The sequence below is a fragment of the Salvelinus fontinalis genome, chromosome 35 (assembly GCF_029448725.1).
Source record: "Salvelinus fontinalis isolate EN_2023a chromosome 35, ASM2944872v1, whole genome shotgun sequence".
NCBI classification, from domain to species: Eukaryota; Metazoa; Chordata; class Actinopteri; order Salmoniformes; family Salmonidae; genus Salvelinus; species Salvelinus fontinalis.
Window position 1 is genome coordinate 491,096 of NC_074699.1, and position 12,567 is coordinate 503,662.

Genomic DNA, 12,567 nt, shown 5'->3' on the forward strand with positions numbered 1-12,567 from the left:
TCTTACATTTATCGCCTAGTAACACGGATACGTCAGTTATCGTAAGAGTGAAAAGCCCACTATAACCTCTAATAAAAGTATAACAGATACCCTTTCACCAGAGTCCATCTAGTACTTGTTAGCAGGTGATGTTAATGTTTGGGTAATATGGCATAAAATATTTCAGTGCTACCGCACATCATTTTTCAGGAAGACCAGGATGGGGGAAACTATGCAAGTATTAAATACATAAAGAGGATCACGCAATTATTTTATAAATGGATACAAATTTATACCATATTAGCCAAAAACATTAGCGCCAGTCCAAACCTCCACACCAGTGTACAGCAGTACTAAAAGATGACCTACTACAGTCCAAACCCCCACAGCAGTGTACAGCAGTACTAAAAGATGACCTACTACAGTCCAAACCCCCACACCAGTGTACAGCAGTACTAAAAGATGACCTACTACAGTCCAAACCCCCACAGCAGTGTTCAGCAGTACTAAAAGATGACCTACTACAGTCCAAACCCCCACAGCAGTGTTCAGCAGTTCTAAAAGATGACCTACTACAGTCCAAACCCCCACACCAGTGTTCAGCAGTACTAAAAGATGACCTACTACAGTCCAAACCCCCACACCAGTGTTCAGCAGTACTAAAAGATGACCTACTACAGTTCAAGACACACCCCATGCAGACGTCTAAACGACTGCAGACTACTCGGCCACTACCAACAGTACATTGTTGGCGATCAACAATGCACTGCCCCGACAGTGCAAAATGGGGAAAGATTTAGCTGTGTTATGTGATCCGCAGAGGACAATTGGAGGAAAAATGGCAACAAAATAGTGGATGACAACAAAAAAATGACAAAAAAAAAGCGTTTTGTTTTTTAGAGTCTGTTTTGACTTGTCCTGTACTGTAATTGTTTCTGTAAAAAATATAAAGGGAGTACATTGTTGGATATCAACAATGGTGCTGGCAAGCCTCGTTGTCTCATAGAGCTCTATATCAATGACGGGTACCTCGTTCACAGTTTGTGTTAACTGTGGGTGTCAGGGGACTAACAGGGAAGGGAAAGAGAGAATATCCGGTACCTGGGGGGGGGTTGGTACATGATGGTCAGCTTGCACACGGGAACACACAAAAATGAAGAAAAGTAACCCAACTCTATCTATCTAGTTCTATATGCTTTTCAATGAAGTTACCGTAAATACTGTAGTAGCATTTATATGTACAATACTGGGGGTTGTTAAAACTGTTGGTTTACATTTGTACATTGGTGTGTGAACCAATTCATGTATGGATGTTGAATTCCTCTGGCAGTGACAGTTACATGGATGTCAGATTAGATTATGTTGGTTATTTTCACTGAAAAGCATCTGTTCCTATTACTTTGAATAGACCCTTTGGGGGGGGGGGGGCATAGGAGCCACAACATCATATTGCTGTAGGTATTGCCTAAAACAGTAGGTAGTTTCCGCAAATGGGGGTGAAAATCTATTTTCAGCATAAGCGGAGTGAGAAAATGTCTGATTGAAGTGGTGAGGTCATAAACTGAAGGACAAACATGTACTGGGAAACACACGTTAACAGACAAACAAGTAACAAAGATTACCTTCAGTAGAAAAAGGTGGGGAGAGACTAAACATGGGCGCACAGGAAGAGACTAAACATGGGCGCACAGGAAGAGACTAAACATGGGCGCACAGGAAGAGACTAAACATGGGCGCACAGGAAGAGACTAAACATGGGCGCACAGGAAGAGACTAAACATGGGCGCACAGGAAGAGACTAAACATGGGCGCACAGGAAGAGACTAAACATGGGCGCACAGGAAGAGACTAAACATGGGCGCACAGGAAGAGACTAAACATGGGCGCACAGGAAGAGACTAAACATGGGCGTACAGGAAGAGACTAAACATGGGCGTACAGGAAGAGACTAAACATGGGCGTACAGGAAGAGACTAAACATGGGCGTACAGGAAGAGACTAAACATGGGCGTACAGGAAGAGACTAAACATGGGCGTACAGGAAGAGACTAAACATGGGCGTACAGGAAGAGACTAAACATGGGCGTACAGGAAGAGACTAAACATGGGCGTACAGGAAGAGACTAAACATGGGCGTACAGGAAGAGACTAAACATGGGCGTACAGGAAAAGACTAAACATGGGCGTACAGGGAGAGACTAAATATGGGCGTACAGGAAGCTACCCAGAAACTATAGCTGGACAGGTTGTCTTTCTCTTTACTCACATGTCTTGCAGCATCCATCCATGTAACTTACAATGGTTCCACCAATCTAGAGTGGAGACAACAGTCACATCTCAGGGGTTAAAGGTCAACTAAATAACATCAGAGAGAGGTAGTAGTGTTACAAAGAATGACCAAAACATGTGTGTGTGTGTGTGTGTGTGTGTGTTAACCGTACCTTCATACACTCTGTCTGGTTGAAGGGTGGACAGCTGAATGAGTAGGACACCAGGGTAGGGCCTGACAGTGTGTCGGTACAGTCATACTTCATACAGTCTGACACCCACGACTTCCCAGGCTGAAACATCAATACAATCATCCAGATCAATACAATATTACTTTACCTTGATGATCTGCAGTGTTGGGTACCTGGCCTATCACAGGGTAGTACCAGGACTGATTAGATAACCTGGGGGTACCTGGCCTATCAGAGGGTAGTACCAGGACTGATTAGATAACCTGGGGGTACCTGGCCTATCTAGAGGGTCTGATTAGATAACCTGGGGGTACCTGGCCTATCAGAGGGTCTGATTAGATAACCTGGGGGTACCTGGCCTATCAGAGGGTCTGATTAGATAACCTGGGGGTACCTGGCCTATCAGAGGGTAGTACCGGGACTGATTAGATAACCTGGGGGTACCTGGCCTATCAGAGGGTAGTACTCGGACTGATTAGATAACCGGGGGGTACCTGGCCTATCAGAGGGTAGTACTAGGACTGATTAGATAACCTGGGGGTACCTGGCCTATCAGAGGGTAGTACTAGGACTGATTAGATAACCTGGGGGTACCTGGCCTATCATAGGGTCTGATTAGATAACCTGGGGGTACCTGGCCTGTCCAGAGGATGAACCATTGCTGTACTGTACCTTGTAGAGGAGTGCAGTACCGTTGTCATTGTGGTAGAGACAGGAGATGTTCTTGCAGACACCACAGCACATCGTTTGGTCTTTGGGAGGGATGTATATCTGGTTCTAAAAGATAGTACAGGCCTACAGTAACATATACATTCATATATACTGTAGTAATAGTTATAATATATATATATATATATATATATATACACACACACATATATATACACACACACACACACAACCGGTCAAAAGTTTTAGAATATCTACTCATTCAAGGGTTTTTCTTTATTTTTCATATTAACTACATTGTGGAATAATAGTGAAGACATCACAACTATGAAATAACACATATGGAATCATGTAGTAACCACATTTTTTTTTAAACAAATCCAAATATATTTTACATTTAAGATTCTTCAAATAGCCACCTTTTGCCTTGACAGCTTTGCACACTCTTGGCATTCTCTCAACCAGCTTCACCTGGAATGCTTTTCCAACAATCTTAAAGTAGTTCCCACATATGCTGAACACTTGTTGGCTGCTTTTCCTTCATTCTGCAGTCCGACTCATCACAAACCATCTCAATTTGGTTGAGGTCGGGCGATTGTGGAGGTCATCTAATGCAGCATTCTATCACTCTCCTTCTTAGTAAAATAGCCCTTACACAGCCTGGAGGTGTTGGGTCATTTTCCTGTTGAAAAACAAATGATAGTCCCACTAGGCCCAAACCAGATGGGATGGAGTATACGCTGCAGAATGCTGTGGTAGCCATTCTGATTAAGTGTGAAATGTAAATAAACCACCAACAGTGTCACCAGCAAAGCACCCCCACTCCATAACACCACCTCCTCCATGCTTCACGGTGGGAAATACACATGCGGAGATCATCTGTTCACCCACACAGCGTCTCACAAAAACACAGCGGTTAGAACCAAAAATCTCCAAATTGGACTCATCAGACCAAAGGACAAATTTCCACCGGTCTAATGTCCATTGCTCGTGCCCAAGCAAGTCTCTTCTTGTTATTGGTGTCCTTTAGTAGTGGTTTCTTCGCATCAATTTGACCGTGAAAGCCTGATTCACACATTCTGCTCTGAAGAGTTGATGTTGAGATGTGTCTTACTTTAACTCTGTGAAGCATTTATTTGGGCTGCAATTTCTGAGGCTGGTAACTAATGAATACAGGGTCTTTCCTGTGGCGGTCCTCATGAGAGCTAGTTTCATCATAGCGCTTGATGGTTTTTGCGACTGCACTTGAAGAAACTATCAAAATTCTTGAAATGTTCCGTATTGACTGACCTTCATGTCTTAAAGTAATGATGGATTGTCATTTCTCTTTGCTTATTTGAGCTTTTCTTGCCATAATATGGACTTGGCAAGAGTGTGCAAAGCTGTCATCAATGCAAAGGATAGCTATTTGAAGAACCTCAAATGTAAAAGATATTTTGATTTTCTTTACAGTTTTTTGGTTACTACATGATTCCATATGTGATATTTCATAGTTTTGATGTCTTCACTATTATTCTACAATGTAGTAAAAAGTAAAGAAAAATCCTTGAATGAGTAGATGTTCTAAAACTTTTGACCGGTATTGTGTATATATATATATATAAACTCAGCAATAAAAGAAACATCCTCTCACTGTCAACTGCATTTATTTTCAGCAAACTTAACATGTGTAAATATTTGTATGAACATAAGATTCAACAACTGCGACAAACTGAACAAGGTCCACAGACATGTGACTAACATAAATAGAATAATGTGTCCCTGAACAAACGGGGGATCAAAATCAAAAGTAATAGTCAGTATCTGATGTGGCCACCAGCTGCATTAAGTACTGCAGTGCATCTCCTCATGGACTGCACCAGATTTGCCAATTCTTGCTGTGAGATGTTACCCTACTCTTCCACCAAGGCACCTGCAAGTTCCCGGACATTTCTGGGGGGAATGTCCCTAGCCCTCACCATCCAATCCAACAGGTCCCAGATGTGATCACTTTTTGCCAGTCCTGTCTGGTCCAGCGATGGTGGGTTTATGCCAATAGGTGACGTTGTTGCCGATGATGTCGGGTGAGGACTTGCCTTACAACAGGCCTACAAGCCCTCAGTCCAGCCGCTATCAGCCTATTGCGGACAGTATGAGCACCGATGGAGGGATTGTGCGTTCCTGGTGTAACTCGGGCAGATGTTGTTGCCATCCTGTACCTGTCCCGCAGGTGTGATGTTCGGATGTACCGATCCTGTGCAGGTGTTGTTACACGTGGTCTGCCACTGCGAGGATGATCAGCTGTCTGTCCTGTCTCCCTGTAGCGATGTCTTAGGCGTCTCACAGTACAGACATTGTAATTTATTGCCCTGGCCACATCTGCAGTCCTCATGCCTCCTTGCAGCATGCCTAAGGCACGTTCACACAGATGAGCAGGGACCCTGGGCATCTTTCTTTTGGTGTTTTTCAGAGTCAGTAGGAAGGCCTCTTTAGTGTCCTAAGTTTTCATAACTGTAACCTTAATTGCCTACCGTCTGTAAGCTGTTAGTGTCTTAACAACCGTTCCACAGGTGCATGTTCATTAATTGTTTATGGTTCATTGAACAAGCATGGGAAACAGTGTTTAAACCCTTTACAGCGAAGATCTGTGAAGTTATTTAGATTTTTACGAATTATGTTTGAAAGACAGGGTCCTGAAAAAAGGACATTTCTTATTTTCCTGAGTTGATATATTCATATATACTGTAATACGAGTAATAGTACCTGTATTAGCAATACTAGCAGTAGGCTACTGCTGAATAGTGACAGCAGTAGTAGCATTTATAGCAGTTGAGGTATCAGACATTAGCATCCTGATGCTAACTGACTAACCGGTTGGCACTGAGCAGAGCAGTTGGTGGCAGCGGTGCGGAGGTGGTGGAAGCCCGTGGTGGGATCCAGACTGTGGCTACACTGGGTGGTGAGACACACCCCCTCCTCACTGTGATCCACGAGGGTCTGTCCCGGACGCATAACACCCCGCTCCCCGTCCACACACACCGCCTCACGCACTGTAAGAGGGGTACAGACAAACACAGACACAGACATGCATGAACACACATTAATTGAAAATGTACTATACATGAACACACTTGTATAATATGAAATATGAAATTATAGTACAATGGAAAAGGTGGGTTACTGTATAAAGATACCCGTGCACTTACCACAGTTAAATCTCTTACAGGAACACTGGTTAGTTGGGTCTGTTAGGAAAGCCCTGTCCACCTGCATGGTCTCTCCCTATTCAGAAGACAACATGTCAGCCAGCGAACAGCACAGCTATACAGCACAAACAAACACAGAGATACACATCCATTACAGAGATACACGGACACATCCACTACAGAGATAACACGGACACATCCACTACAGAGATAACACGGACACATCCATTACAGAGATAACACGGACACGTCCACTACAGAGATAACACGGACACATCCATTACAGAGATAACACAAACACAACCACTACAGAGATAACACAAACACAACCACTACAGAGATAACACAAACACAACCACTACAGAGATAACACAAACACAACCACTACAGAGATAACAGGAACACATCCATTGACATGTGGAATCATACAGAAACCTACCAGAAGACATTTTGGCTTCGACAGTGTGTCACACGCACACTCTGAAAAAACAGGGAAACAAAAAAAAAACATTTAATTTATGCTTTTTTGGGGGGAAAAGAATAAACTACATGAGAGTTAGTGATTCAACTGGAGGCCAACAGTTTGTTACGTGATGGAGGACACACGTTCCCCTATTACGTGATGGAGTAAGAAACAGAAAGGGGTGCTACTTTACCGCAGGTGTGCAGGGGACAGCAGTGGTCTGGAGGGGACACGGTGACAGCAGACATCCCCAAGGGACATGACAACTCAGCACACCGGTACGGCTCACACACTGCACACACACACAGGAATCAGAGACACTGTGACTGTGTGTGTGTGTGTGTGTGTGTGTGTGTGTGTGTGTGTGTGTGTGTGTGTGTGTGTGTGTGTTGTACTCACCACAGTGGTAGACAGGACAGCAGAGGTCTGTACTGTTGGCGTCCACTGTCAACACCTCTCCATCCTGGCAGTTTGGAACCACCTCCAAACATGAACCACACACTGGAGAAAGGAGACATATCAACACACTGGAGAAAGGAGACGCATCGACACACTGGAGAAAGGAGACATATCAACACACTGGAGAGAGGAGACATATCAACACACTGGAGAAAGGAGACACATCAACACACTGGAGAAAGGAGACGCATCAACACACTGGAGAAAGGAGACACATCGACACACTGAAGAAAGGAGACGCATCTACACACTGGAGAAAGGAGACGCATCTACACACTGGAGAAAGGAGACACATCAACACACTGGAGAAAGGAGACGCATCTACACACTGGAGAAAGGAGACGCATCAACACACTGGAGAAAGGAGACGCATCAACACACTGGAGAAAGGAGACACATCAACACACTGGAGAAAGGAGACGCATCAACACACTGGAGAAAGGAGACGCATCGACACACTGGAGAAAGGAGACGCATCGACACACTGGAGAAAGGGGACACATCAACACACTGGAGAAAGGAGACGCATCTACACACTGGAGAAAGGAGACGCATCTACACACTGGAGAAAGGAGACGCATCTACACACTGAAGAAAGGAGACGCATCTACACACTGGAGAAAGGAGACGCATCAACACACTGGAGAAAGGAGACGCATCAACACACTGGAGAAAGGAGACGCATCAACACACTGGAGAAAGGAGACGCATCTACACACTGGAGAAAGGAGACGCATCGACACACTGAAGAAAGGAGACGCATCTACACACTGGAGAAAGGAGACGCATCAACACACTGGAGAAAGGAGACACATCAACACACTGGAGAAAGGAGACGCATCAACACACTGGAGAAAGGAGACGCATCGACACACTGGAGAAAGGAGACGCATCGACACACTGGAGAAAGGGGACACATCAACACACTGGAGAAAGGAGACACATCAACACACTGGAGAAAGGAGACACATCAACACACTGGAGAAAGGAGACACATCAACACACTGGAGAAAGGAGACACATCAACACACTGGAGAAAGGAGACGCATCAACACACTGGAGAAAGGAGACACATCAACACACTGGAGAAAGGAGACACATCAACACACTGGAGAAAGGAGACGCATCAACACACTGGAGAAAGGAGACGCATCTACACACTGGAGAAAGGAGACGCATCGACACACTGGAGAAAGGAGACGCATCAACACACTGGAGAAAGGGGACACATCAACACACTGGAGAAAGTAGACACATCAACACACTGGAGAAAGGAGACGCATCGACACACTGGAGAAAGGAGACGCATCAACACACTGGAGAAAGGAGACGCATCAACACACTGGAGAAAGGAGACATATCAACACACTGGAGAAAGGAGACGCATCAACACACTGGAGAAAGGAGACGCATCTACACACTGGAGAAAGGAGACGCATCAACACACTGGAGAAAGGAGACACATCAACACACTGGAGAAAGGAGACACATCAACACACTGGAGAAAGGAGACGCATCAACACACTGGAGAAAGGAGACGCATCGACACACTGGAGAAAGGAGACATATCAACACACTGGAGAAAGGAGACACATCAACACACTGGAGAGAGGAGACACATCGACACACTGGAGAAAGGAGACGCATCGACACACTGGAGAAAGGGGACACATCAACACACTGGAGAAAGGAGACGCATCGACACACTGGAGAAAGGAGACGCATCGACACACTGGAGAAAGGAGACGCATCGACACACTGGAGAAAGGAGACGCATCAACACACTGGAGAAAGGAGACGCATCAACACACTGGAGAAAGGAGACACATCAACACACTGGAGAAAGTAGACACATCAACACACTGGAGAAAGGAGACGCATCGACACACTGGAGAAAGGAGACGCATCAACACACTGGAGAAAGGAGACGCATCAACACACTGGAGAAAGGAGACGCATCAACACACTGGAGAAAGGACACAGCAACACACTGGAGAAAGGAGACGCATCAACACACTGGAGAGAGGAGACATCGACACACTGGAAAAAGGAGACACATCAACACACTGGAGAAAGGAGACATCGACACACTGGAAAAAGGAGACACATCGACACACTGGAGAAAGGAGACACATCAACACACTGGAGAAAGGAGACACATCAACACACTGGAGAAAGGAGACATCGACACACTGGAAAAAGGAGACACATCGACACACTGGAGAAAGGAGACACATCGACACACCGGAGAAAGGAGACACATCAACACACTGGAGAAAGGAGACATCGACACACTGGAAAAAGGAGACACATCAACACACTGGAGAAAGGAGACATCGACACACTGGAAAAAGGAGACACATCGACACACCGGAGAAAGGAGACATCGACACACCGGAGAAAGGAGACATCGACACACCGGAGAAAGGAGACACATCGACACACTGGAGAAAGGAGACACATCAACACACTGGAGAAAGGAGACGCATCAACACACTGGAGAAAGGAGACACATCAACACACTGGAGAAAGGAGACACATCAACACACTGGAGAAAGGGGACACATCAACACACTGGAGAAAGGGGACACATCAACACACTGGAGAAAGGGGACACATCAACACACTGGAGAAAGGACACATCAACACACTGGAGAAAGTAGACACATCACACTGGAGAAAGGAGACACATCGACACACTGGAGAAAGGAGACGCATCAACACACTGGAGAAAGGAGACACATCAACACACTGGAGAAAGGAGACATATCAACACACTGGAGAAAGGAGACACATCAACACACTGGAGAAAGGGGACATATCAACACACTGGAGAAAGGAGACGCATCAACACACTGGAGAAAGGAGACACATCAACACACTGGAGAAAGGAGACACATCAACACACTGGAGAAAGGAGACACATCAACACACTGGAGAAAGGACACATCAACACACTGGAAAAAGGGGACACATCAACACACTGGAGAAAGGAGACACATCAACACACTGGAGAAAGGACACATCAACACACTGGAGAAAGTAGACACATCAACACACTGGAGAAAGGGGACACATCAACACACTGGAGAAAGGGGACACATCAACACACTGGAGAAAGGGGACACCACAGTGACAGAAAAACACAACGTTAACAATGTGTATAATGGCATGATTAATAATAATATTCTGGTTATGTTGTGGGATGGTGCAGGTCTGTTATTTACATTTTTTTTTAGATATATATATATTTTTTAAATGTAACCTTTATTTAACTAGGCAAATTAGTTAAGAACAAATTCTTATTTACAATGGCGGCCTACGCCGGCCAAACCCAGACAAATTGTACGCCACCCTATGGGACTCCCAATCACGGCCGGTTGTGATACAGCCTGGATTCAAACCAGGGTGTCTGTAGTAACGCCTCAAGCACTGAGATGCAGTGCCTTAGACCGCTGCGCCACTCGGGAGCCCATGGTTGTCATGGTTGTGGTTATGTTGTGGGATGGTGCAGGTTTGTTATGGCTGCGTTGTGGTTGCATTGTGGTCAGGTTGTGGTCATGGTTATGGTTGTGGTTGTGTTGTGGTTGTGGTTGTGTTGTGGTCATGGTTGACTCACTACAGATGTGTGCCAGGCAGCAGCTGCCATCAGCCCTGGTGGCGATGCGGGTCTGGTCCTCTCTACAGGCTGGGATGTCTGACTCACAGCGCTCTGGGTCACACTCTGTACACAACACACACACACACACACACACACACACACACACACAGAAATACACACACAACACATATTTTAAACATATCTATCTCAATGGCCTAGCATCATCATATAGAATAGTATCATTATATAGCCTAGTATCCTCATATAGCCTGGTATCATCATATAGCCTGGTATCATCATATAGCCTGGTATCATCATATAGCCTGGTATCATCATATAGCCTGGTATCATCATATAGCCTGGTATCATATGGAATAGTAGCATCATATAGCCTAGTACCATCATATAGTTTAGTATCCTCATATAGCCTGGTATCATCATATAGCATAGTATTATCATATGGCCTAGTGGTGGTGATTATACAGAAGAGAGGCCCTCTCACCACAGACGTAGTCTGGACAGCAGGAGTCCTCTCTGAAGTAAGACACCAGCTTCTCTCCATACTGACACTCCGGGGGGAAGATGTCACACAGGGTCTGGTTACAAACTGGATGACAGACAGACAGACAGACACCATCAGAACAATACAAACCAATCACATTACATCATGGCCACCTAAACATCGTTCCTACATTGTTTAAGTGGAACTCAGGTTCCTGTTGGCATTGAGTTGAGCTCTGAAGTCTTTACGTTCCTTCACAGTTGTTTTCAGGGCCATCAGATTCATTCTTTTTGAGTAGAGGTCAACTTGTTACAAATCAAATCAAAGTTTATTTGTCACGCGCGCCGAATACAACAACAAAAAACAAACAAATAAAGACCTTACAGTGAAATGCTTACTTACTCTAACCAACAGTGCAAAAAAGGTATTAGGTGAACAATAGGTAAGTAAATAAATAAAACAGTAAAAAGACAGTGAAAAATAACAGTAGCGAGGCTACATACAGGCATCGGTTAGTCAGGCTGATTGAGGTAGTATGTAGATATGGTTAAAGTGACTATGCATATATGATGAACAGAAAGTAGCAGTAGCGTAAAAGAGGGGTTGGCGGAACACAATGCAGATAGCCCGGTTAGCCAATGTGCGGGGCACTGGTTGGCCGGGCCAATCGAGGTTGTATGTACATGAATGTATAGAAAGTGACTATGCATGTATGATAAACAGAGAGATAGCAGCAGCGTAAAGGAGGGGTTGGGGGGGCGGGGGGGGGGGGGGGGGGGGGGGACACAGAATGCAAATAGTCCGGGTAACCATTTGATTACCTGTTCAGAAATCGTATGGCTTGGGGGTAAAAACTATTGGGAAGCCTTTTTGTCCTAGACTGCTTGTACCGCTTGTCATGGGGTAGTAGAGACAACAGTCTATGACTGGGGTTTCTGGGGTTTGACCATTTTTAGGGCCTTCCTCTGACACCGCCTGGTGTAGAGGTCCTGGATGGCAGGCAGCTTAGCCCCAGTGATGTACTGGGCCATACGCACTACACTCTGTAGTGCCTTGCGGTCGGAGGCCGAGCAATTGCCGTACCAGGCAGTGATGCAACCAGTCAGGATGCTCTCGATGTTGCAGCTGTAGAACCTTTTGGGGATCTCAGGACCATTGCCAAATGTTTTTAGTTTCCTGACGGGGAATAGGCTTTGTCGTGCCCTCTTCGCGACTGTCTTGGTGTGTTTGGACCATTCTAGTTTGTTGGC

The 12,567-nt window shown here is 45.2% G+C and overlaps 1 protein-coding gene across 1 annotated transcript in view; it reads right to left on the minus strand.

The window, feature by feature from the left end:
• The window catches only part of LOC129834102 (otogelin-like), a 176,003-nt gene that overhangs the window by 4,325 nt on the left and 159,111 nt on the right, over window positions 1-12,567 (minus strand). Inside the window, exons 44-53 of the mRNA XM_055898860.1 lie at window positions 11,318-11,422; window positions 10,834-10,938; window positions 7,155-7,256; window positions 6,949-7,047; window positions 6,732-6,772; window positions 6,293-6,368; window positions 5,958-6,136; window positions 3,111-3,215; window positions 2,421-2,540; window positions 2,246-2,291 (exon numbers count right to left, since the gene is read on the minus strand). Coding sequence (XP_055754835.1) covers window positions 2,246-2,291; window positions 2,421-2,540; window positions 3,111-3,215; window positions 5,958-6,136; window positions 6,293-6,368; window positions 6,732-6,772; window positions 6,949-7,047; window positions 7,155-7,256; window positions 10,834-10,938; window positions 11,318-11,422 — 978 coding nt within the window. The remainder of the gene's footprint in view (window positions 1-2,245; window positions 2,292-2,420; window positions 2,541-3,110; window positions 3,216-5,957; window positions 6,137-6,292; window positions 6,369-6,731; window positions 6,773-6,948; window positions 7,048-7,154; window positions 7,257-10,833; window positions 10,939-11,317; window positions 11,423-12,567) is intronic.